At 56.8% G+C, this 26,451-nt stretch overlaps 7 protein-coding genes across 7 annotated transcripts; 3 read left to right on the top strand and 4 right to left on the bottom strand.

Moving 5' to 3' along the window:
• Window positions 1-1,073: 1,073 nt before the first annotated feature.
• On the bottom strand, window positions 1,074-2,946 carry DICSQDRAFT_144989 (MFS general substrate transporter; the record flags this gene model as incomplete). Its single annotated transcript, XM_007363071.1, has 11 exons — window positions 1,074-1,146; window positions 1,206-1,451; window positions 1,527-1,573; window positions 1,637-1,680; window positions 1,731-1,808; window positions 1,862-2,008; window positions 2,066-2,209; window positions 2,270-2,351; window positions 2,472-2,528; window positions 2,734-2,778; window positions 2,833-2,946. The coding sequence occupies 11 exons, from the start codon at window positions 2,944-2,946 to the stop codon at window positions 1,074-1,076; spliced, it is 1,077 nt and encodes a 358-aa protein (XP_007363133.1).
• A 2,267-nt stretch (window positions 2,947-5,213) lies between these two features.
• On the top strand, window positions 5,214-6,314 carry DICSQDRAFT_153384 (uncharacterized protein; the record flags this gene model as incomplete). Its single annotated transcript, XM_007363070.1, has 2 exons — window positions 5,214-5,544; window positions 5,676-6,314. A coding segment is annotated over exon 2 (294 nt), but the record flags the coding sequence as incomplete, so codon positions are not given.
• A 369-nt stretch (window positions 6,315-6,683) lies between these two features.
• On the bottom strand, window positions 6,684-9,750 carry DICSQDRAFT_134004 (uncharacterized protein). Its single transcript, XM_007363069.1, has 2 exons — window positions 9,317-9,750; window positions 6,684-8,866 (listed from the first exon to the last, which is right to left on the bottom strand). The coding sequence occupies exons 1-2, from the start codon at window positions 9,586-9,588 to the stop codon at window positions 7,063-7,065; spliced, it is 2,076 nt and encodes a 691-aa protein (XP_007363131.1). The 5' UTR covers window positions 9,589-9,750; the 3' UTR covers window positions 6,684-7,062.
• A 1,259-nt stretch (window positions 9,751-11,009) lies between these two features.
• On the bottom strand, window positions 11,010-11,756 carry DICSQDRAFT_134003 (uncharacterized protein). Its single transcript, XM_007363068.1, has 2 exons — window positions 11,728-11,756; window positions 11,010-11,647 (listed from the first exon to the last, which is right to left on the bottom strand). Exon 2 carries the CDS (start codon window positions 11,216-11,218, stop codon window positions 11,051-11,053), a length of 168 nt encoding a protein of 55 aa, XP_007363130.1. The 5' UTR covers window positions 11,219-11,647; window positions 11,728-11,756; the 3' UTR covers window positions 11,010-11,050.
• A 1,995-nt stretch (window positions 11,757-13,751) lies between these two features.
• DICSQDRAFT_178784 (uncharacterized protein) lies at window positions 13,752-16,323 on the bottom strand. Its single transcript, XM_007363067.1, has 4 exons — window positions 16,125-16,323; window positions 15,769-16,073; window positions 15,089-15,258; window positions 13,752-15,028 (listed from the first exon to the last, which is right to left on the bottom strand). The coding sequence occupies exons 1-4, from the start codon at window positions 16,224-16,226 to the stop codon at window positions 15,003-15,005; spliced, it is 603 nt and encodes a 200-aa protein (XP_007363129.1). The 5' UTR covers window positions 16,227-16,323; the 3' UTR covers window positions 13,752-15,002.
• A 4,244-nt stretch (window positions 16,324-20,567) lies between these two features.
• Window positions 20,568-24,607, top strand: DICSQDRAFT_167486 (uncharacterized protein; the record flags this gene model as incomplete). Its single annotated transcript, XM_007363066.1, has 8 exons — window positions 20,568-21,038; window positions 21,103-21,254; window positions 21,346-22,458; window positions 22,519-22,679; window positions 22,736-22,816; window positions 22,870-23,434; window positions 23,641-24,310; window positions 24,365-24,607. 8 exons carry the CDS (start codon window positions 20,568-20,570, stop codon window positions 24,605-24,607), a joined length of 3,456 nt encoding a protein of 1,151 aa, XP_007363128.1.
• Window positions 24,608-25,059: 452 nt separating this feature from the next.
• Window positions 25,060-26,167, top strand: DICSQDRAFT_133998 (P-loop containing nucleoside triphosphate hydrolase protein). Its single transcript, XM_007363065.1, has 5 exons — window positions 25,060-25,280; window positions 25,335-25,347; window positions 25,401-25,480; window positions 25,538-25,677; window positions 25,749-26,167. Exons 1-5 carry the CDS (start codon window positions 25,104-25,106, stop codon window positions 26,086-26,088), a joined length of 750 nt encoding a protein of 249 aa, XP_007363127.1. The 5' UTR covers window positions 25,060-25,103; the 3' UTR covers window positions 26,089-26,167.
• Window positions 26,168-26,451: the final 284 nt, after the last annotated feature.

Below are 26,451 nucleotides of genomic sequence, written 5' to 3'. Positions count from 1 at the left end.
CAAAGTGGGTTCCTGGGGGGAGTCAGACACGCCAGCAAAGCCTTGTACACAAAAGAAGCCTCCACGCCTCCTCACGCGCGGCACGGCGCGGGGGCTGGAACGTTGGCTCACAACAGACAGATGACGCGGTTTCAAGCGGCGCACCCGCATTTCGAGACTTGCAATTTCCTCCCAAAAGACCAGGCATCATGCACTTTACTCTGAACAGGCAAGTGACCGCGAAATTGGGCTTTCAGGTGGCCTTTGCAGCAGGGAATACAGCAGCCGGGTTTCGGGGTCCCGATGAGCTCCCACAACGACGGGGGAGTCGGCGATACGGGGCCAGAACGATGCCCGCGCACGGACCACCTGGTGCCAGAGAGGCGAACTGCAGCTTTCCGGCGTTCCCATAGGGCGCCGACACGACAAGTCCAGGCGAGTTCAGCAGCGACAACGCACATGCACAGGTCGTTTACCCGACGGTGGGGGACACAACAAAGGAATGGAGAGAAGCCGTGTTATTGCGGTACTCATCTGATTTAAGAGGGCAATAGGTCATCATGGCAAGGGTTTCACAAGACCTATGTGGGCGCCCTATGCCACGTATGGCAGCGCGCAGCCTGAAGCGGCTTGGAGAGTCGGCGCAAGTTGGGGCAATGGCTAAGTGGGAGTAAAGAAACGAGGTTGAGAAGGAAGGAAGGCAGGAGTGGAGGCTGCAAGGTGTGGATCCACTCGTCACCGGTGCGGTACTCGTTCTTTGCCCCATCTGCTTCACAGGCGCCCTCAGCTGACAATCTCTCACCCAGCCAAAGAAATCACGACTGCACGCAACTGGCGACGCAGCCACGTACGCAGCAGCGCGCTCGCTTTCCAGTCACAATACGATTGTGCAGTCATGTAATCAATTGTATAGAGTCTATAACGCATGTATGTCGTAACTGGAAGGAAATCTATGATCGTAAGCACACAGTCACGAAGGCAACAATCTAAAGTACCATGAGCAGGGATTAATTTCCAATTTCGAGTCTGGGGTGAAAGGACGACGACCTACCTTCTATAAGAGGTACATACTGCATCCCAAAGGAACCGGCCCCTCAAACGAGCTGCTCCCGCTTGCCAGGGACAATAATCCATATGATGAACAGCAGGCTCATCATCGCAATCAAGCTACGTATCACGCTTTGACATTAGTAAGTGTCACCATTAGGATGGATGTGGGAACGTACACAGGCTGCAAAGCCCCGATCCCTGCTTTGGACGCGATCGCCCCCGTGAGAAAGGGGAATACGGCGGCCCCGACAGAGGCCCAACTGCCAACCCATCCAATGGCGCCGGAGATGCAGTCGGGCGGGAGGACGCGCCCGGCGTGGTTCATGAGTATGGGGAAGATGGTCCACAGGAAGAAGCCGACAAACGAGACACAGACTGCACCTGAAAACAAATTGGGGACGAGCCAGACTATAAGTTCGAGTCTGAAAGGAGAGCACAGTCAGTAAGCGATCACGAAGAACGCTGGTGGGTAGAGCGCGGCAAGAAGATGCACAGACCCGATGACTGAGCAGATGTAGACAAAAACAACACGTCTTTCGCCGACCTGTTGAGTACATGCTCATTAAGCCGGTGTTCAAGGTCAGAGTAGACAGTCAACTGAACCTACAAATTTGCTAACGGGAAGCAGAGCGATGCGCCCAAGCATCAGGCCTTAAACTAACGGTCAGTCCTCCTACATCACGCCCAGTGTAGCTGCGTACCTCCGAAGTAACCCGAGGAAATGTATCCAGCGCTGTGTCCACCATGGCGCTGCTTGATGATGTACGTAACAATCCAGCCTGCGGTGACCATTGATCAGATGTCGATTTAACAGAAGAATGCCGAAACATACCGCCGACAGTGACTTCATGCCCACCGTACATGAAGGAGAAAAGCGCCATGGGGTGTACCGCACGTAGGCGGAACACCTTTTTGTATCGTGCCAACCACCCATCCGAATCCTGCTCTGGTGGAGGCCGTCCGCAATCTTGCCAGCAGTCTAGCGGCGCCGGCTTATTAGAAACTAGCTTCCGGGCCAGGACAAGACTGTACGTACGCTCTTGTGTCCTTAAACGGAAGATAGCCGACTGCAATAGTGCAGCACTCGACGCGATGCCAAGGTGCGTGAAATAGACGAATGACCACCGGGGAAGCCCCGAGAACTGTGCCGCCACAAGCGGGGCTGTCATTGCACCCAAACCTTGAGACCGTACCGGGACGTCAACTCCGATATTCACTCCAATAACAGAAATTCGCTGACCATAGCTGGCATGGAGGATGCCCATCCTAGTGGAGGCTTTTCCGACGCTGAGACTTGCGAGAAAGGCGTTTGTGCCAGCATTCTACAAATCAAGCCTTACTATCCGCCCAATGGCGTGCATCAACATGAAGCAATGAACTAACGATATGAGCGGAGCCATAGCCGTTGAGGAAGTATGAGGTCACGAAGAGAGGAAGGGAACAGCAGCCGCCTCCAGGCAGTAGCCGACCATCATGGAGATAGAGGCGACGACGATGACCTTCGTCCCAGCGAGTCAAATTCAACCATCGAAAAGAGGATGTCAGTGGAGGGCGCGTGATCGGCATCCGAAGTATGCGACATACAATACCAAATCCGAAGCGATCAGTCAAGTCCAAAAACTACAGGAGTCCACGATGCAACCCTGTGTGTGATGATTCGGTTAGCTCGGACTCTAGCCATAGTAACATTTACCGGCCGCTCACCAGACAACTGATCATGAATATCAGAGATACGCTGGTATACCCCACCTATCAAGGCAAAGTGTCAACGGTCAGCAGCAAAGGGAGTCAACACGGACATACATGATATACTGCTTGAAGACGTGGGAGCAAGGAACCCAGAGTACCGTAGTTCCAACCAGAGACAAATATTGAGTAGCAAAGCGTTGCGAACTGGAGGATGGCATCGCGCTTCATGCGAGGCGTCAGCTCTAGTGAAGCATCCTGCGAAACAGGTCCGCCCTCAAGCTTCGGCAGCTGCGAGACATCACCAGCGTCCTTCAAGTCCTCCAGAGTCGGAGACGCGCCGCTCGGGGTAGGGCTGTTCTCGTCAAGGACCGCATCAACGACGGCACTGACAACCATTGTCGTTGCTGAACGTGAGGGAATGTGGGCTGGTCGGGATGGAGTCGCTGAACACAGAGAGTTTGCTCGGGGCTACAGTTTATAAGCTACGCAGGCCAGCCGGAGGACGGCGGCCTGCAGAACTGCCAACACGAATATGGCATCGATCTTACCCCAAGTCAGGGTGTGCGTTCCGAGAGGTAACGTCTCTTAAGTCTTCAGCTTCGTGGTCGGGGCGAGGCGGGCTCTGCGATGCCTCAGAGACAGCACAGACGAAGGGTTGTAAGCTGTTAATGCTGGTCTCAGCCGATATTTCCCCGGTGACGAAGGGCAACACCGCCCCTCGCAGAGCCAAAGCCGATATCCAGGATGCGGCCCGCGTCGTTCATCACGATGGGAAACATCAGGCCCAGGAAGGAGCCGACGAAGGAGATGGCGACCACGGCGCCCACGAGCTGAGGGACTCGCCAGGAGATGAACTCCTGGTCGCACATGCGAGGGCACGGCTCTCACGACGAGAAACAAACATATTTAGGGGAAGATAGGGGGAGAAACACGTACCAAAGGCTGAGGAAGATGTAGAAGAACATGAGACGCCATTTTCCAAGCTACGGGACGGATTTCTCAGTACGATTGGCTAAAGGGAATGTATGCAGAGATTAACACCCATCGAGGACTGAAAGATGAGCGGCCATACCACTCTAAAGCCAGAGAGATCAGTGACTCGTACATATACGACGAAGTACTAGAGGTGAACACCTGTGTACGGTGCAATGGGCGGTGAATATTTGTGAGACAAAAGCCTATTCGATCTGTGGGGGTTGAACGGAAAGTAGGTGTTGAAGTGCCGACTCGGATGGGCGCAACCTACATGGCATACCTACTGAAGTCGAAGGAGGAGCGGATTCGTGGTACCATTGTTCGACAGAGACAGTCATGCACAGCGCGACAAACTAGATTCACGATTTGCAGCGCATAGCCTTCCTAGCCGTGTGTGCGAGGCTGGACTCGTTGTCTCTTGGAAGCGGCTGCCTATCCTTAATGACTATGGCCTCCTTCTGTCACTCGTTTAGGATAGCAGCGTGTGTCGTGCTTTTCGTCCGTAAACTGCCAGAAGCTTGTGTGGGCCATTGCGCCTTAGACACGTGCGTTGTGATTTGACTCCAGTCAGTCAGAGGCAAGTCATGGCTGCGGAGCGCTCTTTGGGTCCAGTCAGCGGAAGTCGGGACCTTGAGGCTACACTGTACTTTCCATATCAAATCAGCTTGGTCTGAAGAAGTGGTAGATGTTCATGTCGAATCCGAAGTGGAAGCCGTGGACATCAGAGGCGCAGACACCGTCGGGGAAACATCGGATTGCTCGCGGGAACCCCCGTTCTTGCTGTCGGCAGTTGCCGAGATAATCCGTCGCCGTGCTCAGCGGCGTCCTCGCCATTCCTCCCACCGTCCTCGCCGCCACCGCCTCCAACGTCGGGAGTTTCGCACTGAGGCTACTGCTCTCTACGGAAGCGCTTGTCAAGCTACGACGTCTGCGAGCCAATCGACGCTTACGCCCACGTGCATTCTGCCATTAATCTCCGTCCCAGACGCTGCCTCTGCTGGATGATAGAGGCGCTCTGCAACAAACATGTCGCACTGCAGGCCCCTATCGGCCGTACCCTTAGGTAATGATATGATATGCATGCAGCATAGGGTTGTCCAACGCAGCAATTGAAGATGGTGCGTGTCGCGCAAAGACATCGTAGCCGCCGATACTTCTTTGAGCAAGGAAACGCAAGGGGTTGGTGACCTGTGGCCTCAAGGCGAGGCGATCAACAATCAGAGTATGTGGCAAATCACCTAGTTCTCAGAACAAGCCCCATTCTAATGCACAGATATGTTGCATTCTCACCCCGAAGCCAGCTTCTTTCATGCTCTGGGTCCGTTTTCCTGAGTGACGATTGCCGGGCGCCAAATGTCTGCCAGTCCTACCCAACGATCTCAATCCAGCTCTACATTTGCATTAGCTCCTAGCCGTGATCTTGGGATCGATAGGGCTTGAGGCACTGCACTCACCTAGACATCAACGGTGAGCCGGTGAGCTTGCGCAGCAGAACGCCGTCGTGCCGCTGGCACACCCCGCCGAGAACGGTAAGTGACTTGCCTTTTGTGGAAGAGCTTTGTTCCGCTGCCTCCTGCCAAAATCGTTTCGAAGCCGTGGCGGAGTTCAGAAGTGACCTGGACGCCTCCTCCTTGAACATATATAATCCTCAACTTCTTTCACAACCTCGCCAGCCTCTTGCCTTCCTACCCTCTGCTCGACAGTGGCCCCCAGTTCTCGACGCGCAAGTAGCTCCCGACCCTTGACAAACGCGACATCTCTTCACTTGTATGTCTAGCTCGCCACTTCTCGTGCACGCCACCCGACTGCCAACCACACAGGATTTGGGGCGGGATTCGCCGTTCACTGTCTGTCGGTATCTCTCATTACCCTTCATCAGTATACTGCGCTCGCTAAAAGGTAGCTTCTTCGCATACACCGCGCCTCATCTCCGTCTTGTCGGTGGTTTGGCCACTTCAACTTCGCGTGCGTCCTTTTACAAGTCTATATCTGGTCTCTGAGAAACTAGGCCTCGTGGATTGTGGCGACGTCTCCGACACCGTCCAAAGTAAAAGTGGGCTCGTATCTGGCTTTGGCGACGTCCTTGGCACTGTCCTCCTCATGGCTCTTGGCCACTAGCTGCGACCTCTAGGCAATGCTCTTAGGCAGCTTGATGGCACCAAGGCGGTTGGCCCAACAGAGTCTCAAGCTATTACTCGGAAGCCGGCCAAGCGGCAGACCCAAACGGTCGCGATCCACCCCCCAACACATCGGGTCCGCCAAGATACTACAAGAGGACATCTCGGTTTCGCCTCGGTATAGCTCCCATGTTACTGCTAGCGCTCCATGTTACAATACGTCTATGTGACGTGCGCATGTCGTTGTTGCTTGCATAGTCGCAGATTGTTCTCTTACTTACGGAACAGGCATGCGCAGCGAGTCTTGGAGGTTGGTGTGACTCGCGTCTCGGGGGGAATTTCGGTCGCTGTCGGGGCAACTGGCAGCGACATGCCTGCACTTTCAGCCAGAGGGCAGGGCGGACGTATGTTATCTACGACGACCCAAGAAAGGCTAGGTTTTACCCCACGTCCTCCCTTGAATGGGCGGAGACTCGCTGTTGCACCTGTTCTATGCTCCAAAATATATACCATTCAAGACATCCTACCCGTGTGCGCATGAGATGCAACGTCCGCGAACCACAATATGCCTCTTCTCCACTGAACGTGTTTGAAGCGCCGGACTTGCGCGACAGTGTCGGCATTGGTCACACGAAGGGATGATCCAGTAGAGAAACAAGCCTATATTTACAGATATGGAAGAGAAGTAACGTCTACAGTGTGATAGCGGACATAATGACGGAAAGCCGGCTCAGTCTAAGATCATGAACGTTTGACGACGCAAAATGTTAGGGCTCCCAAGGCACTCGCTACCACTCCGCAAAAGCGCAGGGCAGCGGTCGCAAGATGGGAGGTGTCATAGGAAGCAGATCCGCGAAGGGCGGAACGGGAATAATTATGATGGTATACTAGGGGGTCGGGCGATATGTGACAACATGCGTGCGGATGTGGTGTGCGGCAGGCAGGACGCGATGCGACGAGGAAGATGCGATATGACGTGCGGGAGTGCGAGCGCATAGGAAATAAGGTAGTGTTCATAGGATACTATGCTAGGTGGGCGGACGAAAGCGATGGGGGGGAGAACGGTCGAGAGATCGGTACAAAAAATGCGGGAAAGGCTAGACGGAAGATGCGAACATGGCGAGGCGCGAACGTGTAGTGGCTATATGCGGATCACGGAATGAGGCAGACGCAGGCCGAGGGGAACAGACCACGTCGAGCGCATGTCAGCTCGGCGGGCCGACCTGGACGCGAGATCATGGAGATCATGGGATCATGACGACCGTCTCCTGCTCAGGCTGGGTGCGATGAGCGACGGGACGAGGACAGGGCCCGCCCTCGACACAGCGATCCGCTCGCGCGCCTTCGCGTCCCACGACGCGCGGAGGCCCTCGAGCGTCAGCATCGGCGACGACTCCCCGCTGGGCGTGCCCGCGGCGCGCAGGACGGGCGTCGCGTCCGGCCGCGCGGGCTCCGCCGACTCCTCCACGCAGAGGCCCCCGAGCTTCTGTGTGATGATGTCCCCATCTGCGGCGGACGCCGCGGCGAACGAGAGGCGCTTGGGGCTCGCGCCTGCTCTGATGTGGTGCGGCTCGAGCTCGAAGGGGCTGGGCGGGGCGAGCGCGGGGCTGGGGAGCGCCTCGAGCGTGAGCTTCTGCTGCAGGACGCGGTTCATCGAGAGCGGCGTCGTGGGCAGGGAGGACTCGCCCGTCGACGCGCTGCCGACCAGGCTCGGTGGGAGCGATATGGCAGGACGGAAGGGCGGAGGAGGTACGGCAGCGTCGTCTTCTAGCGAGGCGGGGACGATGGGCGTCCCTTCCGAGGGCTCGACCGATCCGGGGACGAGCGCGGCGTCGAGAGGAGCAAGTGTGCGCGGTTGCGACCTCGGGGAAGGATAGAGCACGGACAGTGGTGGTGTCTGGCCAGGACCGGTAGAGTATGCGACCTCCGTCAATTGCACGTGCCCGGGCAGGTTTGACAGATCCAGTATCTCGATGGGGACGGGAGGGAAATACGACCCTGCATCCAACTGTGGATGAATGCGCGGGAGGTTGTCGGAAAACACCAGCTCCTTACCGAGCTTGAGCTCGTCGAGCTCTCCTCCTGAGCTCTCGAATTCACATGGTGGCGATGGGAGCGAACTAGCGACTGTACTGGTGCTTGGGGCATCGCTCTCAGCGTCCGTGTCAGTGTAATTGTCCGTGTCCGTGTCAGACTCGACCGCAATGGGCAGCTGGGAGGTATCAGGGAGTGTGGGTGACAGGGACGGGGGAGACACGGTTGGTGCGTCCGACGTGTTGGTTGTAGGAGTGAGCGAAGCGACCTCAGCAGCCCCGGAGCTGAGGTGGCCAGCGTCTGTCTGCGTTGACGGATCAGTACCAATGACGGACGGTGCTAGAGATGGCAACGGGGCGCTCGTGGAAAGTGTGCAAGTGCCTTGATCTATGAGATTCTGTGCGGAGGATGACGACGGCTCTAGATCCGGCATAGCGTTGACGGGCAAGAAAGTCATGTTGAACTTCCTTCTCGGTGGAATGGGAGCACTTTGAATGATGGGCGCAGCAGGGGCAGGCGTATCCTCAATAGGAAGTAGAGGCAAGAAAGAGAAATTTGGCTTCTTCGTCCGAGGTTGCGAGGGTGCCGAAGGAGATAGTGAGGGGGTGGGTTGTACGGGAGCAGGAATGGCCGGTTCAACGATCCGAAGCTCCGGCGGTTCACTAGGTGGTTGGATGGTCGGTCTTGCCTCGGGAGATGCGGTAGGGGTCGGCGTCTGGGGATGGGGCTCCGGCGCGTCAGATGGGGGCTCAGGCTCGGGGGAAGACTGGGGCAGGAGCGGGAGTAGGCGGATGGGAACAGCGTCAAGGTATGGGAGGATCGCAGGGTCCACGTCGTGGCGCTGGGGCTCGGACCGATTCTTCCACTTGGAGGGAGTATGGGAGGCAGCGGTGGCGAAGCGGGAAATCGGAAAGGCAGGCTTGGCGGTGGACGGGAGAGAGGTCGTAAATGGTTGGCGGGGCGGAGGGGGAGGAGGGGAATACGGCAGGTTTATACGGAGTTGCTTCAGCTCGAGTATATCTCTGCGGTAGAATAAGGGCAGTCAATATATGATCGGTGGCAGCCCACGGGAACAATGTAGATAGGAATGATTGCTGGACAGAGTGGTCGCTACGAGCAGCCATGAGGGCGGTGACGAGCCCGGTCACCGACACTTTGTCTTTCCCGTCATCCATGACGTCGGTGCCTCACACCAGCATCTCAGCGTCTATCCCGCCCATATGGCAGACAGCGGGCCATTTCCGCCACCCGGGAGAGAACGGGAGGCGACCTTCTGCGGACCGCACAGAGAGTGCGAGACAACCGTCCAGCGCAGGAAAAGATGTAAACGCAGAGATGTGCAAGGATCAGCAGCGCGAGAAGGCACCGTCATCCAAGAAGCGCACTGCACGTCAAGGGCTCACGGCATGGCAGTCGATGGACGCCACCACAGGCCAAGGGACTGAAAGCAGGAGGATAGGTTGTATACGCACTGGTACGACAACTTCGGTGTGACAGCAGCAGGCGTTCTGTCCCACTCATCTGCGAAGAAGATCTCCTCGAGCTCGTTGCCTCCACAGAACGAGACCGTCTTCCTTCCAGCACTGCTGCAACGGGAGTCGATGTCGCTGGCGAGCGACGGCGACGTGCGCCCGGACGTGCACGGACTGGGGGCGGCACTGAGATCTGGGGTGATTGGAGGAGTGAGCTTGAGACAGCTCTTGAGCGTCGGTCGCGTGAATGTCTTGGCTGGATCGTCCGACATGGCGTGGTCTGATTCCAGATCTGGGGGAATGGGAGTGCCTCCGTGGCCGGGAGAGGCGGTGGTGGGGCCTCTGGAAGGTGGAGGGGGAGGGAGGGGAGTAGAAGGGGGACACGAGGGACGTCGACCAGAGGGTTATGAGCGTTGCATTGAGGAGGGCTGTCTGAGGGCGAGCGACTCCTGGATTGGCCGCTTGACTCGGGGCGATCGACACGGCTGCCTCTCTCTGTGTCTCTCCTGCGGTGGAAAAATGCTCCGGCCGACACGTGAATCGTGTATTCTCGGAACGGCTCTCCACCCCGCTGCTCCGTTCCCTCGCCTGTGGCGCTCCAGCCCTCGCTCTGTCTGCCACGAGCACCGATTGGTCCCCGCCCCGCCCCACGGTCGTCAGCGATGGCCACCCCGCCGGCCCCCGCCCCATCCCCAGCAACAGCGCCGACGTCATGTCCAGTGCCCGCGCTGTTGTCTTTGGGCCGACAACGACCCGCTGAGGTGCCCCCGACGTTGCGCTGGCCTCCCACCTCCATCCTTTCTTACCTCGGCCCGTACATCCTTATACAAGCTTCAATATACCTCTCCTCGCGTCGTCCTCGCGAGCCGTCTGCCCTTCGCTGCTTGGTCCCCACAAGGACCTGTCATATTTCCGTACCTCCTACACCAACGGCTCATCTCACGCACAGCGCACGTCTGTCCCTTGTGACCGGTAGCGTGCCTACATATTGGCTCAGCGGTCCCGCCGCCTACATGTTCCGACCGCCTGTCTTATGTCGTTGATGGTTACTTACTGCTCCGGCCTCGGTCCCAGTGACAATGCGGAGCGTGATGTCTTTAGTACGTACACCCCTTTACCTGCGTTTGCTTGGAGAGGTCGTGATCAGGTCGCAAGACCAGCAGTGGATACTAGTGGCCATACGCCAGGCAATGGTGAGGTCAGAGAAGGACACGCTCTGGGCTCTTGTGCGTTCCCTTCACCCCTTCAAACGTCAAAGGCCCCGGCGGCGACTACGACGGTGCGTATATGCGTGCGGAGGGTGCCTGACAATGCCAATGTCATGCGCGACATACCAGGCGGCCCTCACGCGTTGCAGCTCCTTGACTGTCCAATGACCATCAGTTCTCCGGGTTGGTTCCCAAGTTCTGGTTATTCATATTTCTTGCATTTTCTCTGTCTCTGTCTTCTGGGGGCGACAAGGTTTCGTGAGTTCTCTTGGCGGGCGAACTTAGTTCAGGCCGACGTCACGCTTCGACATTCCAATCTCTAGAGCTCAAAAGCACGTGCACCGTTGGTACGTTGGCCACCTCTGCCAAGTCTCTTGCGCGATTCAATCGTCAAAATCAGACCAATCTCCTCATCTAGGCCATCGACTGGCGGTCGTTCGAGGTCATGGGCTCATACCCACCCGCATTGCAGCACCTCCGGCGAGCGCGTCGTCCCACTACTGTGCGGCATCGCGCCAGATCTCCTCTATTCCTTAGTGCTGTCGCAGAGCGTAGTGCCGGTCGGGGTCTGCGCGCGACCGTCCAACGCCACACGGACATCCCTGTAATTCAAGCCTGTGGGTGCGACCTGGACTTGGCCGCGGGCTTCCCCGATCGCACAACGTGCCCAGCACCCATGCAACAACGACCACATCGACAGCGCAAATCAGCGCTCGCCGCCCGTGCGATCCTTCTCTGCTGACTCAGCTCGCAGCATCAGGGCCCCGACGCTTTGGCGTGGAAGAGGATGCGGAGCTCTTGCAGGTGCGTGTCGGCCCGTGGCCCTATGCTCGCTCTCTATCTCTATCTGTGATGATAGTCCATCTTTGCCCACGATGTCAGACACGCTGATGGATAGATCTATAGAGCCTGTGCTCTCGATGTTCTGCATTCCCTAGCTACGTACGCCGGTCGCCCTGACCGTAGGATTTCACATTTGTCCTGCCCATGCGGGTTCTCTTGGGAACGGCGCGACATCGTGCTCGTCGTTACCGATGGGACCCGTCCGATTGCGGGTGCGATCGAAGATGGCTCGCGCTGGTCAGGCGAACGAGATGCCTCTTCTGCTGCAGAACATACCTCGGTGCGTTCGATATCCATATCATGGTGCGCCCAACGGACATCGTCATTAGTTCGAAATATCCCGCCCCGCGGACCTCAAAGCATATGTTCCTGACGGCCGTCCGGCACTATCAGCAAGTATCCTTGGTATGGTGCGGCATCCTCCCGTGACGAAGACAGGTCGCAGTCACGCGGTGTCCCCTCGATGCTGTCATCCCGTTGCGAAGGCGTTCGGTATAGCTGCGCAGGTGGGAGCCATCTGCGGCAAGCCCTTCTCGGCTCGACGTTCCAGCTCCGCGAACCAACCAGGTCCCGCGAAGACGTTTCATTTCTGGACGCGGTTCTGCTGGACGTCTCTCGTCGTCGGCCCGCTATAGAGCAATTGTAGGTCCCAGTATCGTCATGCGCGTACGCAAGCACTTATAGTGTCAAGTGGGCTATTTTGACTCAAACCCCCCCGGAAGCTTCGCAGACTATGACGTCTGCAGGCCAGCAGGCAACGCTGCGGCTGACACAGCGCAATTTATTGCTCCCAGAATGGCCTCTAGCCTTCATGCGGGGCAGGACTGGCTGCGCGTTGCGTGAGTGTGCGGTACCAGTCTGAGGGTACTGTAAAATGCGAGGACTGAGGAGAACCAGATTTCGTGCATGTGAATGCCTGGTACACATTTGGACGTCTGCACGCATGGAAGGTTAAATCAGGATTGGAATAGGGGCTCGTGTCAGACCCGGCCAGCCCACCCCCCTCCCCCTCCCCATGATGATGAATTTCGGTGCCTCAAGCTACTGAGGCGGGATCGCATCTCCCCTGCAGTTAGTCCGCATACTTTTCATATGGGTGCATACCCGGCCTCGACGAGCCACGAAGTCTATACTGAGCACGCCCGTGTCCTTCGCCTTCGCGTCTTCCTCCGACTCGGAGAACCCCGGCCATCTCAGTCACTGGTTCTATCTGCGAGAAGACACCCCGGGTAGCCTCTTTGACCAGTGGCCTCCCCCTTCTCGGGACACGCGCACCGCGTGGTGCACGAGCGACGATAACGTCCGGGGCTTCCCCGGCGACCGTCAACTGCGCGGCCGTGCTCGTCGCCTCTCCGTGCGTCTGCGAAGCTCAGCCCGCGAGCTTCTTCTGTGCGCTGTGCGATGTGCGCTGGGGGAGAGGGGACGGCCGTTCTCGCGCCGCACGTAGGCGTACGCAGATGACAGGGTCCAAAGCTCCGGTCGGGCTGCACAGCGCGACGTGCACTGACGTTGCGTTCAGCACCCGCGCGCGGCGTCTCGAGCCTCGGGGCCACAGCGGCGCTCCATGCTCGATGCCCGGAGGGCTCCCATCCGGATCCGCCTCTGGGGACGTCCGCCGAGAACAATGATTGCGGTGCCACCGGTGTCGATGTCACCGCGAGTCGGAGTCAAGTTCGCAGCTCGTGAACGCATCCGCAGAGGTTCCACCCAGGGCGAGTCATGAGCGTGTCCAGCACTCCCAGTACCAGGGTCGTAAGCTCCCACTTATGCCGTTCGTTCGTACCTGCCGGCGGTCCTGCGTGGTCAGAGTTTGCCACATCGTTCTTCCTGCCCGGTGTGTACCCGAGCCTCAGGCTGAGCTTCGTGAGCATCCATATCCGGATGGGTGGGACGTCGGGCCATTTGGGGCAGTCTTCTTATCCGGACAGCAGTATGGACCCGGGTGCGCGTATGGGTCCACTGCGGGTCTCATACTGTAGTCGGGGCACTAGGAACACCGGCTGAGACATAAGTATGTTGCGAGGACGGATATTACTGGGGAGCAACCTACTCGCCGCTAATTTGCCCGCAGAAGCATCGCGGGTGCCGTTTACACGTACATGCGCACATGCGGGTGTTATCCGGGTTCTGCAGATCTGCGGCGCAAGTATGCGTATGCATGTGTCCCCATACTCGGAATGCGCGCACCGCGCACCGGGCATTGTTCTCGTTTTGCGCGCGTCGCAAGTACATAGCCACGAGATGCTCGCGCAGAAGCGAAAGCTGTGAGGTTATACGGTGATGAATGCACAGGAATCGAAAAAGCGAAGGGGGGAAACCGGGTATGTATCCGTATATGAAATCTGACACCTCGCGTCAGGGGCGTTCGCGACGCGCGATGCGATGCCCTCCGTGTCCTTGTACTCTTGACTCGACTCGGAAGGTTGTGTGGCCAGGGACGCAATCACGTCCGCCGAAGGCAAGTCGCGAGGGCCGCGCGCCTGCGTCTGAGGCGACCGCCGTCGTTACCCTCGCTCCCGCGGAGCAGTAGATGACGCGTGGAATACAACAAGAGCGCCGTGCGTGCGCGACGGGCGACCCACCGGCATTGGACGTCGAACGTTGCGTCGACTTTCCGCGGAGACGTTCTCGTCGTCATCCCGTCCGTTCTTCGCTGTGTTCCCGCGGGAACAAGATGTCTGGAGCATAATGACTGTGGGACGGCCAATTCGACGTTTGACTGAACCTTGTCCCACCGTCCATGATTCCGGTGGAACTTGTGGATACGCCTCCAGGCGCAGTTGCGGGCACGAATCGAACGGGAGATGGGATTATTGATGATCAACTGTTTGCGCTGTTTATGCGCGTTCGGATTATTACACCAAAGGCAATGGAAAGTCCAAATTGTACACTATGTACACCGCCGACCATGGTGCCAGATAGGGGTAGGAAGCAGTAAGTAAAGACCGTTGTAAGGCTGCCGACGGTTGTCGACCGATAAAGAAGCAAAGCAAGTTGATCTTGTGATAACGAGGGTGCGATATTTGTAGAGCGATTAATATCGAGACGACGAAGCAAGGAGCGATCGAGTCGAGTGGATACCGTATTGGTACAGTGTGGAACGGTTGCAGAGTTGCGAAGATAATCTTGCGATTGCGAATGGGGACCAGAGCTTGATGCGATGTACGAGTACTAATATGCGGCGATTGTACGTGCGAGCTTGTGTAACGAAGAAAGCGAGAAGAAATCGCAAGGCGGAAAGCTAGAAGAACAGCTCCGGTCTGGATCTGGGCGGGGCGAGAAGGCGACGTCCAGAAGAGGAAGATCAATTAACTGCGACAAGGGAATATTGCAAGAACAAATTAAGGTAAAGCAATAGGCCCCAAAGGTGTCGCATATCGTATGGTTGGCGGAGCCAGGGTCCAAGACGGATGGAGTACGAGTGCACGCAAAGGCAAGGGCTGCGCGCGTCCTATGTCCAGATCCCAAGTGGTTCCCGATGGTACTATTGATACAGCATTGGTTTTGCGCATCGATGTCCGGCGGTTATGGTGGTCGTCGCCGGAGGGAGGCGTCCTTGTTATACAGCGGGGTATCGCACCCCCGTGGAGGGGTGGTAGCGATGGAGGGGAACAGCGAGGTGCGCCCCATGACGGTCAAAAACATGTGGAAGGCGCGTACGCTTAGCCGTCGCGAAGGTTAACCCTCGACATCGTCGAACAACGTGTGCTGTCTCGCTCACGAGATACCGAGGCCCAATACGGTGCTTGCTTCGCCTGAAGACCACGAAGGAGCTTGACGAGCGCTGTGCGGATCTCGGGCATATGACGTTCGAGCGTCTCTGGGGAAGGGTACTCGGCAAGCAGCCCCTCGAGGACTGTGCGGAGAGTCACGGGGACATCGTATAGATCACTGTAACATGAATGGTTGTGTGAGCCGGACAGTTCTCAGACGAGTGTCAGAGTGGAGGACAAAAAGGCGGGACGAAAGTGGCGCGCAGCAAGTGGGGAATGGAACAGGACGTAACAAGCTATAGATGTGGAAAGCCGAAAGGGCACGGTGGTCGCAAGAGGACACAGTAGGCGAAGCTGGAAAGCCACGATAGAAAGCGCGTGGGCAGAGCCGAGAATGCCGCACACACCCGGAGCCGCGGTGACCGGAAGGGAAGACCGGAAGCGAAAAGTGGCGGGAATGAGTCGATCGGCCCGTAATGTAATGGAGCGCAAGGAACTGAATAGAAGTTCGCCAGGGGTTCACGTCAAAGTGAGGAGCGCGCCCTAAGGTGGGGGAGCAAAGACAGTCATGGGAAGAAGGATAGCGCAGGGAAGCAGGACACGCATATTACCCGAAATAGAAAAAGAAATAGCATAAGGTGCAATATGTACTAGAAAGTACAAGACGAGAAAGGAGAGAGCGACTCACCGCATGTCAACGCCGACATGGTAGAAGGCGTGTACTGTGGCATCGAATTGACTGCCGACGAGAACAAACGCATCGCTGACATCTTCTTCGTATGCAGCGCCATTCGCCCAGCGGACGAGGACCTCCTGCAGCTGCTTCGTAAGACTGAGCAGACGCGACACAGCGCGCTGTACCTCAGTCTCGGAGCGCGACTGCGACGAGTGGAGGTTCGAGGTCGAAGGGGACGAGGGAAGGGGAGAGACGGGGGAGGAGTCCGTCGATGAGACGGTGCATGTAGAATCGGCTGATGCAGGGCGACGAGCAGTCTGCGGAAGGGTTAGCGGATAGTGCGGCAGGAAGAGAATAGCCTCGCGCACATTAACACTGATGTACGTCGGCTTGGGAAGCTTGCGCGGCCACGAGACCGGGTTGATAGGCTGGCCAATGACGAAGCTGCTTGCGTGCACTGGGACCTGCATGTCTGTAGACGGAGGAGTGTGAGATAGATGTCGGAGGAGATGTCAGGGGGCGGACGAGAGACGTTGATGTGAGGGCAGGAGTATAAGTAGGATACGGCTATAGAGAAGGAAGACCGGCTGCGCTGGGATCGGGACGAAGGAGAGGACTGAGTCCGTCGAGAGCGGGGACCAGGGCCTGCCCGGCGTAGGAAGCCTTCCGTACTCATATAGTAATTCACCCGGATGGGTTGCCGCTGGCGTCGCCGCCACAACGCTTCTGACCTTCCCTTTACGTAATCCTCCAGTGCACCGGAATTTGCCCCGGCCCAGCGCCGTACCGTATCGTCGATCCAGTTTCACCTCAGTCTCCCATTTCATCATCATCGAATGCGGTATTGCCTAGGCACTATAGAGGACGAAGAGGCCGTTCAGCCTCTGCGGGCAGCCCATACCGACTGGCCGCGAATTGTGCATATCGACTGCCTCGCATCCCTGTGACTGTGAATTCCAGAATTTCTGGCGAACGGCTATGACAGGAGGATCTGAGATCCCCCAGCGCTCCAGCTGAGGTCGGGTTTCAGTTGGGTTGGCCGCGTCCCCACGCGTAACATCCATAATTGTCCTCCTGTCCCTGAGACACCGAGCGCCCATTCTGCTCACCACGCGAGCCTCCCAGCCTGCCCGATGGCTCCACGAGGAGTTCCCTGTATTCCACCTCCTAGTCCACTCTCTCCTATCTGTGCCTCCTTCTTCTCAAGTCGGGCAACATTCATAGCCATCGTGCGTGGACGCTATCCCGGTCTTAGATAGCTCCAGCAATTCCCGAACTCAGAGGCCCGCCATCAGCATCATGATCCAGCTCAGAGAGGACTCATCGATGCCTTTCGACTTGTCCGAATCGAGAGCCGTCGGCGTTACCGCAGGACTTTTCCCGCCATCTGGTGCCGGAGCTACATATCCACCCGTATCCCGATAACGCGCGTGCTAACGCCTCTGGCGCCGTCCACCGCTCCCATCGTCGATATCGTCGGCCAGACGTTATTCCATGATGGAACTACGCGGTGGCATTGCGCCTTCAGTACACATTCAATTGTCAGTCAATGTTCCAACGTGCAATCAGTATGGTCAAGGTAAGTATTGAGGCTCAGGGCACACGATAAGTAGCGTGCGTTGCCTAGCGATTGCAGGCGGCCGACTCCATGGGTTATGTCGGACCGCACATGAGTCCGTACACAGACGCATGGCCAGTCCGTCAGCGGGTCGGCAGATGATGTACGCTGACTGCCTGCCCGCAGTCCGGCCTGCCGAAGGAGCCTGCAACTCAGGTCATAAGCGTTGCGCGTACCCCTGGAGATGCCGGCACTTGTGGGTGCTTACGCCTGCGCAGCGTGGATTTGCCGACGTGTCAGCGTACGTCCTTGTATTACGTGACATCCGCGGTTCGCAGAGAGCTGGCAAGAGCCTCAGAATATCGGGATCCATGTGACACAGCATGACTATGATTACCTAGCTGATCTTCCAATATTCGTGTATATCGTGATCGCATTCCCCCTACTCGCTCGAAAACAACCCTGTTTAACTCCATTGGCCACTACATACTGAGTCTTCACTGACGGCGATGGTTCGTGAGTGTTACAGCTCTACGCTTACTAACCTTTCGAGGTCAGATGGATGCGCCCGCCTTGATGCTTGCTTCTCTGACTGATCCCGTATGTGCCCTGTCCTCCATGATTTGCTCTCTTTCCACCAACAGCGTGATAGCAACAATGAAATTCACTAGACCGAGCTGCCCGGCCACTCAGCAAGATTGGGGCATCCCCCTGCTCAGTACGCACCGTGCCCTCACGCGCGGCTCGGATGCTCGGTATGCGTACGAACTAGAAGCAAACTGTTGAATGGGAGCTGGCCCCGCGGCGGTCTCCGTGCACCTCAGTTGTGCGCGCCTTCATGTAGTGGCTTCATCGATGTGATCGCTCCATGGTTATGCACTGAGCTTAGCGTCGCCACCAGCCGCCGGCCCGGGCATCTCAATTGCACGCTCCTCCGCGTCTGACGACTTGTGCGGCACCCGATTCGGACACCACGATCCCCCACGTTCCAGTTTCAAGTGCGTTGTCCTCAACGACGTCGTAGGGTAAATAACGGCTAGTGAGCGGTTTGATCGATAGGTACTTATGTTTCGAATCCCCCGGTTTGCTCGGCTACTACTTTCCCTGTCAGTCTGTATATTGATTATTGAAGTACTCCGGGTTGTGATGACGTCCCTATCGGGCGTCCCGCCCCTCTGCGCGCGCCCGGGCGCAACAACTCCGGCGCCACGTTGCACCGAGCCCCGCACGCGTTCCAAAGGTTTCCTCCGTAGAACGTCGGACAATACATAAAGGTTCGCTTAGTGTCGGCCCCGTTCCGTTAGCACAAGCGAGCAGGGAACAGCTGGGCGGTTCTAAGGGTGGAAGGGCGGGAGATGTCGTAGAATTCTACGGCTTACAGCATTCAGCGCAGGGCTGTCGAAAGCTCATTCAATCGGACGGACGGCTGAGTACTAAATGGTCGAGTGCGTGGTATTTTGAGCTCGGTCATGCACCGCGGACGAACCTGCTAAGAGCATAGAAACGCAGGGTCCTCGGCCTCGGCGTCCAGCTACTTGTCGTGACTGCGCTAACTCAGTTGCGTGTGTCTCGGGCTGACAGCACTCAACTGCGGATGGAGTTGCTACCTATCAGTATCTTCGCAGCCAATCAGGTTGGCTCCATCCTTCGTAACTGACCGATTGCTCTTCATGTGCTTGCCGACGCCCTGTACGTAGCGGTTCGGCACTGGACAGCGAGCGGTACATGCTTCGCATCCGGGAGCGGAGAAGCAACGCAACGAGGTATGCTAGAAGTTTCGTATGTCGTGTTCTGGCGCGCGAGGAACAGCCCCGGCGCCCTCTCGAGTTCGAGTCCGAGTCCAACACTCGGGACGAAGCCATGCGAGGTTCTACCCTCTCGGCTTGGGACTCGGTGTCCGAATCGGATGTTGAAGGAATCGCGACCGGTGCGGGGGGCTGTTCGCTTGCTATAGGTTGTGGCCAACTGCGTAGTGGAATGCTGTGAGTTAGGCAAGGGTCAGCGGATAGATGCTAACCAAAGTCTATCTCAGACAGAAACTGTCTCTGAGTTCCGTCGTTGTTAGCAGGGTACGTACGCGACGGTTTGCGCAGCTTTCGACCAAGCACTGTTCTGTAGGTAGGCGGAGTACAATCGTTGTGCTAGTGTGGGCAAACACTAGGAATATCTTCTCAATTAGTGGGAATGCATCCAAAGACGATGAGTCGATCTACGCAGGGATACTACATGCTGCGTATTGGCTCGAACGGTGGCTATCACTGGGTTCAACGATGCAGATGTCCAGTCAAGCGCTCAAGACGCCTCACTTTCCCGCGCTCCCGACGCGCGTCTGGATAGCCAAATTCGGATAACCGCGCTTCCTAACTGATCAGCGAATAGGCCGTCCTCCTGTACCTGGTCTCCCATACGGCCTTCTGACCGTTACGTCCTGAGCTTTCTCCCGCCCGCAAGCGGCTTGGGCCTTTCCTCTTTGGACAGCATTAATCAAGCCGAATCCCATCACTTGTGACCAACATTTCGCACTGCGAGTCAGCGGGTCCGACATCACTTGTTCATCACAACGCTTACGCCGTGCTTACGTGCCAGCTGTGTACTTTCCTTTCTGCGCCGCCGTCTACGCCGACGACGGGAAGTCACCAAAGAAGAAACCAAGCTTCTAGCCGCGTAGGGGTACTTGGCGAGGTTAATTACCACCAGTTTGGCAGGGGTCTGGGATTCCTAGGTGAGCACCATGTCCGCAATTGGCCTTCCTCGAATTCCACTGTCTACGCGTCCTCCTCAGCCGGATGCTGCGGCGTTACGATTGCTTAGAATTGTCTCCCTGTGTTGCAGAGGGGGACAATTGACGAACCACCAGTACGGTACACGGAGGCAAGTACGCTCCTAGCGTATAGGCGTATCCTAGTCGGACTCTATGATTGGACTTCTATTAGGAAGTCGGAAATCTCGCGTCGCCGAAACGTCTCGCGACCTGACTTGAGAGGGAAGCAGGTTGCAATGTATACGGCATGCGTCCAGTCAAGTGGGGTAGGCCTTGTCTATTGCGGTGAAGAGGCCACCGCAGTGCATGTATATGCCGCAACTCCATTCCTCGGCTAGTTTCACGTCCTCGCCAATGAGGTGACATTGACAGTCCTTTGTACTGCAGACTATCGCAGCGTGGACGTGCATAAGAGGAAGCTGCAAGTCGCAATCGCTTGGAGCATACAACCATTCTTATCGATACCATACACGCCACCATTCCATTCAAGCGATGTCAAGACGTGAAGGGCTCTTTCCCTCGGGCTCTATCGGACGCTCTGGCATCCAGTTACCCAGAACAGCCTCACACGACAGTCTGACTGCCCACCCGCTCCTCTCGCCTCCTGCTACTGGATCTACCTCATTCTCGTCACCGAATACCCCAGCTACCGCAGCCAGCGCAACCCCTACCAGCCCCGACTCGTCTGCACCCATTTCTGCACCCCGCTATGTGCCGTATACCCCGAGACAACGTGGAGCCCCCTCCCCAGCTACAACAACTACGACGAGCACCACGACGCACCCGACCCCGTCCGATCGCGATGCTGCTAACCGCTTGCACCTGATGAACCTGAAAGCTGCGGCGCAGAAAGCCGGGCTGGATGCCGCAAGTACAGGATGGATGATCTTGGAGAGATTTGCATTGGAGGCAGGTCGCGGGCCCGAGTGGAACGAGTTGTGGACGGCTGTCTCAGAAGGGAAGGTAAGCATACTCTACGCTTGTGAGGGCTTTCCTGTGTAGCCTAGATCATGACAATCGCGCCTAGGCTACTCTACTCCTACCTCGCGACCCTCATCAGTCAAGTGTATCTATAACACCTGATGTCATCAAGGACCACATCGCGATATGCGATGCAGGTGCCGGTTCTCCAATAACCAGTGTGATTACACTGTCCGGATTGCGAGGATACATTACCGAGTACGCCGTTGAAGATGACTCTGGATCGATTAGCGTGCTAATTGGTCTTCAAACACAAATCATCCATCCTCGTATTGTGGTCACACTCTAGCAATGTGCTTACTTTCCGGTCCACCTTGTCGCCATCCTCGAAGCCGTTCCAAGCCCTCTTGACTCCGTCAACGCGTGGCGCGGCACTTGCCTCGCTGTCGCCCCTCCCTAGACCACTGTCCGCTTCACAACGGTCACCCGTGGAGCCGCGTCATCAGAACTCACGAGATAGCCCCGCATACCCTACCTTCTCCGTCCATGGCCACGCTAGTAGCCTACCTCTACCTCCGCGTCCTACGGCGAAAGGCCCTCCTCTTCCTCCGCGCCCTAGCGGTAGGCCGTCGCTACCCGCGTCATCCACTGGTGCTGGAACGCGTCTCTCCAACCCATTCGCATCCCTCTTCGGTCGTGCGACGACTGCTTCGCCTACCCCTCCAGCGAGCCCCTCGACATCACCCTCAGCTTTGCCGGGAGAATCATCATCGGCATCTGCACCGGACGTCTCTAGCGCCACATCACTTGCAGAACCAGCGATCCCGCTCAATATCCCCGCATATGTGATAGGCGGGCGCATACATCGTGCTCAGGTGTTGAGTACGATCTCCACGGCTCTTCGCGGAGAGCTCGACGACGTCCTGGCGAGCGATGGCGTTCCTACTTGGCTACGCGAGCGCGTGCTAGAGGGCACTCAGTGGCTAGGACCAGTGTCCTACGGCAAGGCAGCAGCCGCGCCCGATGGTCGGAGACGCGTCAGCGGGGTTAGCGCAACATCGAGTCCGGGTCGCATTCGTAGCGCGGGAGGCTCAGACGGGTCGGTGTGGGAGGTTGCCGGCGAGCTGGTTGCTGCCGCTGACGGCGGGGGCATCGAGGAAGTGGCGAGGCGGCTACAGGAGTTCTGGTACGATCTTGAAGATGAGGTGGAGAAGCGATGGACGGAGGACGTCGCGAAGGAGAGTCACAAGGGCAGCCGGTGGCGGAGACAAGGTAAGGGCGGCAGCGGGAGCGAGGGCGAGATCGAGAAAGATCGGGAGGACGGCGATGTGGATAAGGTGCCCGAGGCGAGCGGGACAGTTGAGAAGGATGGGGACGAGGAGGAGAATAGCCCGAAGGCGATTCATACGAAGCGCATCATGGAGGCGGTAGAGAAAGCTGTCTGCTCACTATACTACGATAGGTGAGTAGCATTTTGTTTCGCCAGCGGTGTTGTGTATGGCGCACTGACGTCAACGTACAGACTGTTCCTGCCCCCTGGTACAGACGATGCTTCCCATGACGAAGCTCTCTCTAGTCGAATCGCTGCAGTCAACCTACTTGACCTGGGTTTGCAACACCTTGGCGTCGAGGTGGGCAAGGCAGGACCAGAAGTCGAGACTCTTGTCAAGGCCTGCGGTCAAAGTAAATCATCGCTCCTTTCGTATGTTGTTTTCTGCTGATGCGTCAACTTCTCTCAGCCCTCACACACTTGGATTCCGTCTGTCGTTCCCCTGCCGATAAGGCGGCTACATTGGTTTCTGTGCACAAGGTCCTAGTCGGTTAGTGCTGCATTTCTGTCTATCAGTCTTCGCCATACTGAATTGCGCACTAGAGGGCTTGTCTAGACTACCACCATTAAGGTTGAAGTCAGACGACGAGATAATGGATGAGAAGACTCCAATGGCGACTTCGTTCGCGAAGTCTGTGCATCCAGATGACGATGAATTGGACAGGGCTGTTTCTCCTCCCCCTGTAGTGGTGGTTTCTCCAATGAGCGAATCTCTCCCCTCAGAACTGCAGCCTATCGCTCCTACCGAAAGAAGCATCCTCCTCGTCCCTGACGATGCTTCTCTAATATCTGAGTCGTCTAGTTCACGATCCCCTATTCTGACAGTATCTCCACCACCGCCTGAACCCTCTGCGGACACGCCACCAGGGCCAGGGCCGACACCTGTCTCCAGCGACCTCATCCTCCCGTTGATGATATTCGCCGTTGTCAAAGCCAATCCGCCGCATCTGGTCTCTCATCTTCTTTATACACAGCGTTTTAGGCGGGAGCGTGCCGCCGGCGGGGAGGAGGGATACTGTCTCATCAACCTCATGGCTGTTGCTGAGTTCCTCGAGAACGTTGACCTCGCCGCGCTCGGGCTTGGGGAGAGTGAGAAGATGGTCATCAGGTGCGTTTGAATTTGTCACTCGCGTCATGAGTCTCCAATAGCTCTATCCGGCCTGCTGTGGGATAAGGTTGTTGCCACGGCATCTTACGTTTTATGGCAACGTGCAGCCTGCGGGTATAGCACCCCGCCCTGACCGCGAGTCTGCTCTCCTCCATCATGTCCTGTCGTCCTAGTTCATAAAAGCTGATGTCCTTCCCTTATGCCAGCACTGCGGAGCTTACGCCCATCCCCATCTCTCGATCTGGTCCTGACGGTGGATCACCTCGCGTGGCACAATCCAGTTTGCGCGGGCGCGTTGAGCAGCAAGTTGACGCGCTCGCCGGGTCAGCCAACAAGGTGCTCACGGGTGTCGTGGACACTTCCTTTGGCGTACTACGAGCATTCCTACCTGGTCAGACCCTCGACCCTAACGCGGAGGCGCCCACACCGCCCACTGATGCCGACCAGAACGCCGCACCATGGAACATCGCGCAACCTAGATTTGGGCTTCTCCGCCGAGACACGGGCTTCTCAATAGCAAGCATCGCTGCTTCTCTGCCGGGACGATCGAAATCAACACAGAACGAGGAGCCTGGGCAGCAGATGATTGATGTACCGTCACGTCCAGGCTCTAGTCGGTCTCTTCGGCCCGAAGACGAGTTGGAGGAGGATGAGTCGGAGGAGGACGATGAAGACGACGACGAAGAGGAGGAGGGGGAGCACGACGCCAGGAGCATTCGCAGTTTCGAGAGTATGATGAGTCAACGTAGTCGGCGTGCGCGGAGGCGCAAGACCACAGCCGGAGGACGGAAGAGTCTCGCAGATCGACTTGCGAGTGTACCTGGCTTGTCGAGGTTGTCCCAAGGTCAGAGCACAACTGGTGACGCAGCAGCTAAGGTGTGTGAACTGGCATTCACTGTTCCATTTTTTTTGCGACTGACAATGTCGCAGACATCTCCCCCTGACTCTCGTCGATCGTCATTGCTCCTCCCGCCCAGTACAATCAAGCATATTGAGTCACCTGCATCATCCAGGGCGCAGTCACCGATCTCTATCCGCATTTCGCCCCCTAACAATCGTTTCTTGACATGCACCGAAGATGACATCAAAGTGTCCGAAGTCGGGGAGCTGTTACGAGAGTACAAGCGTCTAGTAGAGGCCGTGAGGGCCATGGGTGGATTCCACGACGACTGAAAGTACACGACTTTTTGCTAAGTAACATCGCCGTTGTGGATAGTGGATTGTAATCTTGCTGGAACTTCTTAGATACATCGTCGTATAGCCTTCATATCTCAAGCGTTGGTATTCGGATAATATTTCTGCATGATGTAAACGGTTAGTACTTGTCGCAGGCGCAGCTGTCGCCTTCGACTGCACGCATAGGGACGACAGCGGGTAACGCCCATTCCGACAAATTCGACTTATCTCTCCCATTTGAACGTCATCTTTGTCCTTACAGTGTACAGCTATGTTTTCAGGTGTAATGGCTCAGAATGCCATCGTCAATATGAAGACTGAAGCTGAGCTGCTCTGTCACCCTGAGCGCTCAGTGACCCGGTTATGTATTTAGCTATTAGGCGCCTTTTGTCCTGTCCAGTATGCCGCGTTGGCCTTCCTTCGTCTGTACGACATACACAAGGTTCGGCGGTAAACACTTGTCATCCGCTGGAGATCTCGGCCAGATTAGTCTATGTCTTGCAGCCTTTTGAGAAGCCGAACCACTACAACAAGCCACCTCTACACGAGCTCTAGGGGTGCGTCATCAAAGGCGCCGGCGAGCAAGGTCTTTGCGAACGCCAAATCTGCAGAATTTCTCGCTGCTGCCGCTACTCAGCAGTCAATACCTAATTTGCATGGTCTTCCAGAGGTATGTGGAGATTAGGCTGCTCGACAGCGCACTGACGAAAGCTCGCCTACCCAGGTTATAGTGACTGGTGGGTAAGAGCTATCTGTCCCAGATCCACCGACATCTAATGCTTTGAAAAAGGCCGAGCTAATGTTGGGAAGTCGACGCTGCTGAACGCCGTCCTTGGTCGACGCAATCTGTTGCACACCAGCAAGACCGCTGTATGCGCCAAGTGGCACTCATAATCTAAACACGAAGCTGATAACAGTGCACGACAGGGCCGGACCCAGACATTAAACTTCTACCGGGTAGGACCGCCACCGGGCCATCTAGTCCTCGTCGACGCCCCGGGTTACGGTGCGCGCGGTCGTCGCGAGTGGGGTGAACTCTTCAACTACTACGTCCAGAATCGCAAAGAGTAAGAGAGCTTCGTTTCCCGCTCCTTCCACCTTGGACTGAACGTAGTGACTAACATTGCGTTGTATGTAGGCTTCGCCGTGTATTCATTCTCTTCAATGCCAAGCATGGCGTGAACGAAGTGGACAGGATGATGCTCAGCTTGCTTGACGAACAATGTCAGGCGTCGGGTGGAGTCAACTGGACTCTCCAAGCCATTATCACCAAGACGGACGGGTTACGGACGGGGGAGCTCGTCAAGGCAATAAAGAACATGCAAAAAGATATATATGAGACGGCGCCGACGTGTCTACCCCCCATCCTCACCTCCGCACACGAGCACCCTCATCTCGGAATCGAAGACGTGAGGCAGAGTATCACAGAAGCTTGCGGCTTGAGCAAGACGGAGACGAAGCTCTATCGTCCTCCTTAGCGTGGTATCTGCTGGATTCTGGGTCCTGTGACTGTAGGCAACTCATCTCAGCTCATGTGATATGATTTACTAGTGCGAATAATATCCGAGACATTACTTCAATGTGTCGTGTCAAAGGACCGAATGGCTGAATTTGGAGGATCGTCGACGACGATCCTGCGTTGCTTATCGCCAGCCCTGAGTCTAAAACGTCACCGATGCGTCGCCGAAAGACTTCGAGCACACTACGCTGCGATAACAAGGAGAAAAGTAAAGCGGAGTTGCCCATACACAGTGGTCATTGTCGTTCGTGAACGTGGAACGTGTCCCAAGGTGGATTCAGGAGGAAATGAGGGAGGCAACGTTCGTTATCGCGGCCCCTCA

Source organism: Dichomitus squalens (assembly GCF_000275845.1).
Source record: "Dichomitus squalens LYAD-421 SS1 unplaced genomic scaffold DICSQscaffold_5, whole genome shotgun sequence".
NCBI classification, from domain to species: domain Eukaryota; kingdom Fungi; phylum Basidiomycota; class Agaricomycetes; order Polyporales; family Polyporaceae; genus Dichomitus; species Dichomitus squalens.
The sequence above is the reverse complement of the archived record's forward strand: the minus strand, read 5'-3'. Positions and strand labels throughout refer to the sequence as shown.

What these genes read in the sequence shown, in the direction of transcription:
- DICSQDRAFT_133998 (XM_007363065.1), top strand. Translation starts at nt 25,104, where the DNA reads ATGTCTTGCAGCCTTTTGAGAAGCCGAACCACTACAACAAGCCACCTC. An exon ending in TGCACACCAGCAAGACCGCT is followed by an intron (nt 25,481 to 25,537) that starts GTATGCGCCAAG and finishes AGTGCACGACAG; the next exon opens with GGCCGGACCCAGACATTAAA. An exon ending in TACGTCCAGAATCGCAAAGA is followed by an intron (nt 25,678 to 25,748) that starts GTAAGAGAGCTT and finishes CGTTGTATGTAG; the next exon opens with GCTTCGCCGTGTATTCATTC.
- DICSQDRAFT_134004 (XM_007363069.1), bottom strand. Translation starts at nt 9,588, where the DNA reads ATGTCGGACGATCCAGCCAAGACATTCACGCGACCGACGCTCAAGAGC. An exon ending in ACACCGAAGTTGTCGTACCA is followed by an intron (nt 8,867 to 9,316) that starts GTGCGTATACAA and finishes ATTCTACCGCAG; the next exon opens with AGATATACTCGAGCTGAAGC.
- DICSQDRAFT_134003 (XM_007363068.1), bottom strand. Translation starts at nt 11,218, where the DNA reads ATGTGGTCGTTGTTGCATGGGTGCTGGGCACGTTGTGCGATCGGGGAA.
- DICSQDRAFT_178784 (XM_007363067.1), bottom strand. Translation starts at nt 16,226, where the DNA reads ATGCAGGTCCCAGTGCACGCAAGCAGCTTCGTCATTGGCCAGCCTATC. An exon ending in CGACGTACATCAGTGTTAAT is followed by an intron (nt 16,074 to 16,124) that starts GTGCGCGAGGCT and finishes ACCCTTCCGCAG; the next exon opens with ACTGCTCGTCGCCCTGCATC. An exon ending in CATGTCGGCGTTGACATGCG is followed by an intron (nt 15,259 to 15,768) that starts GTGAGTCGCTCT and finishes TTCATGTTACAG; the next exon opens with TGATCTATACGATGTCCCCG.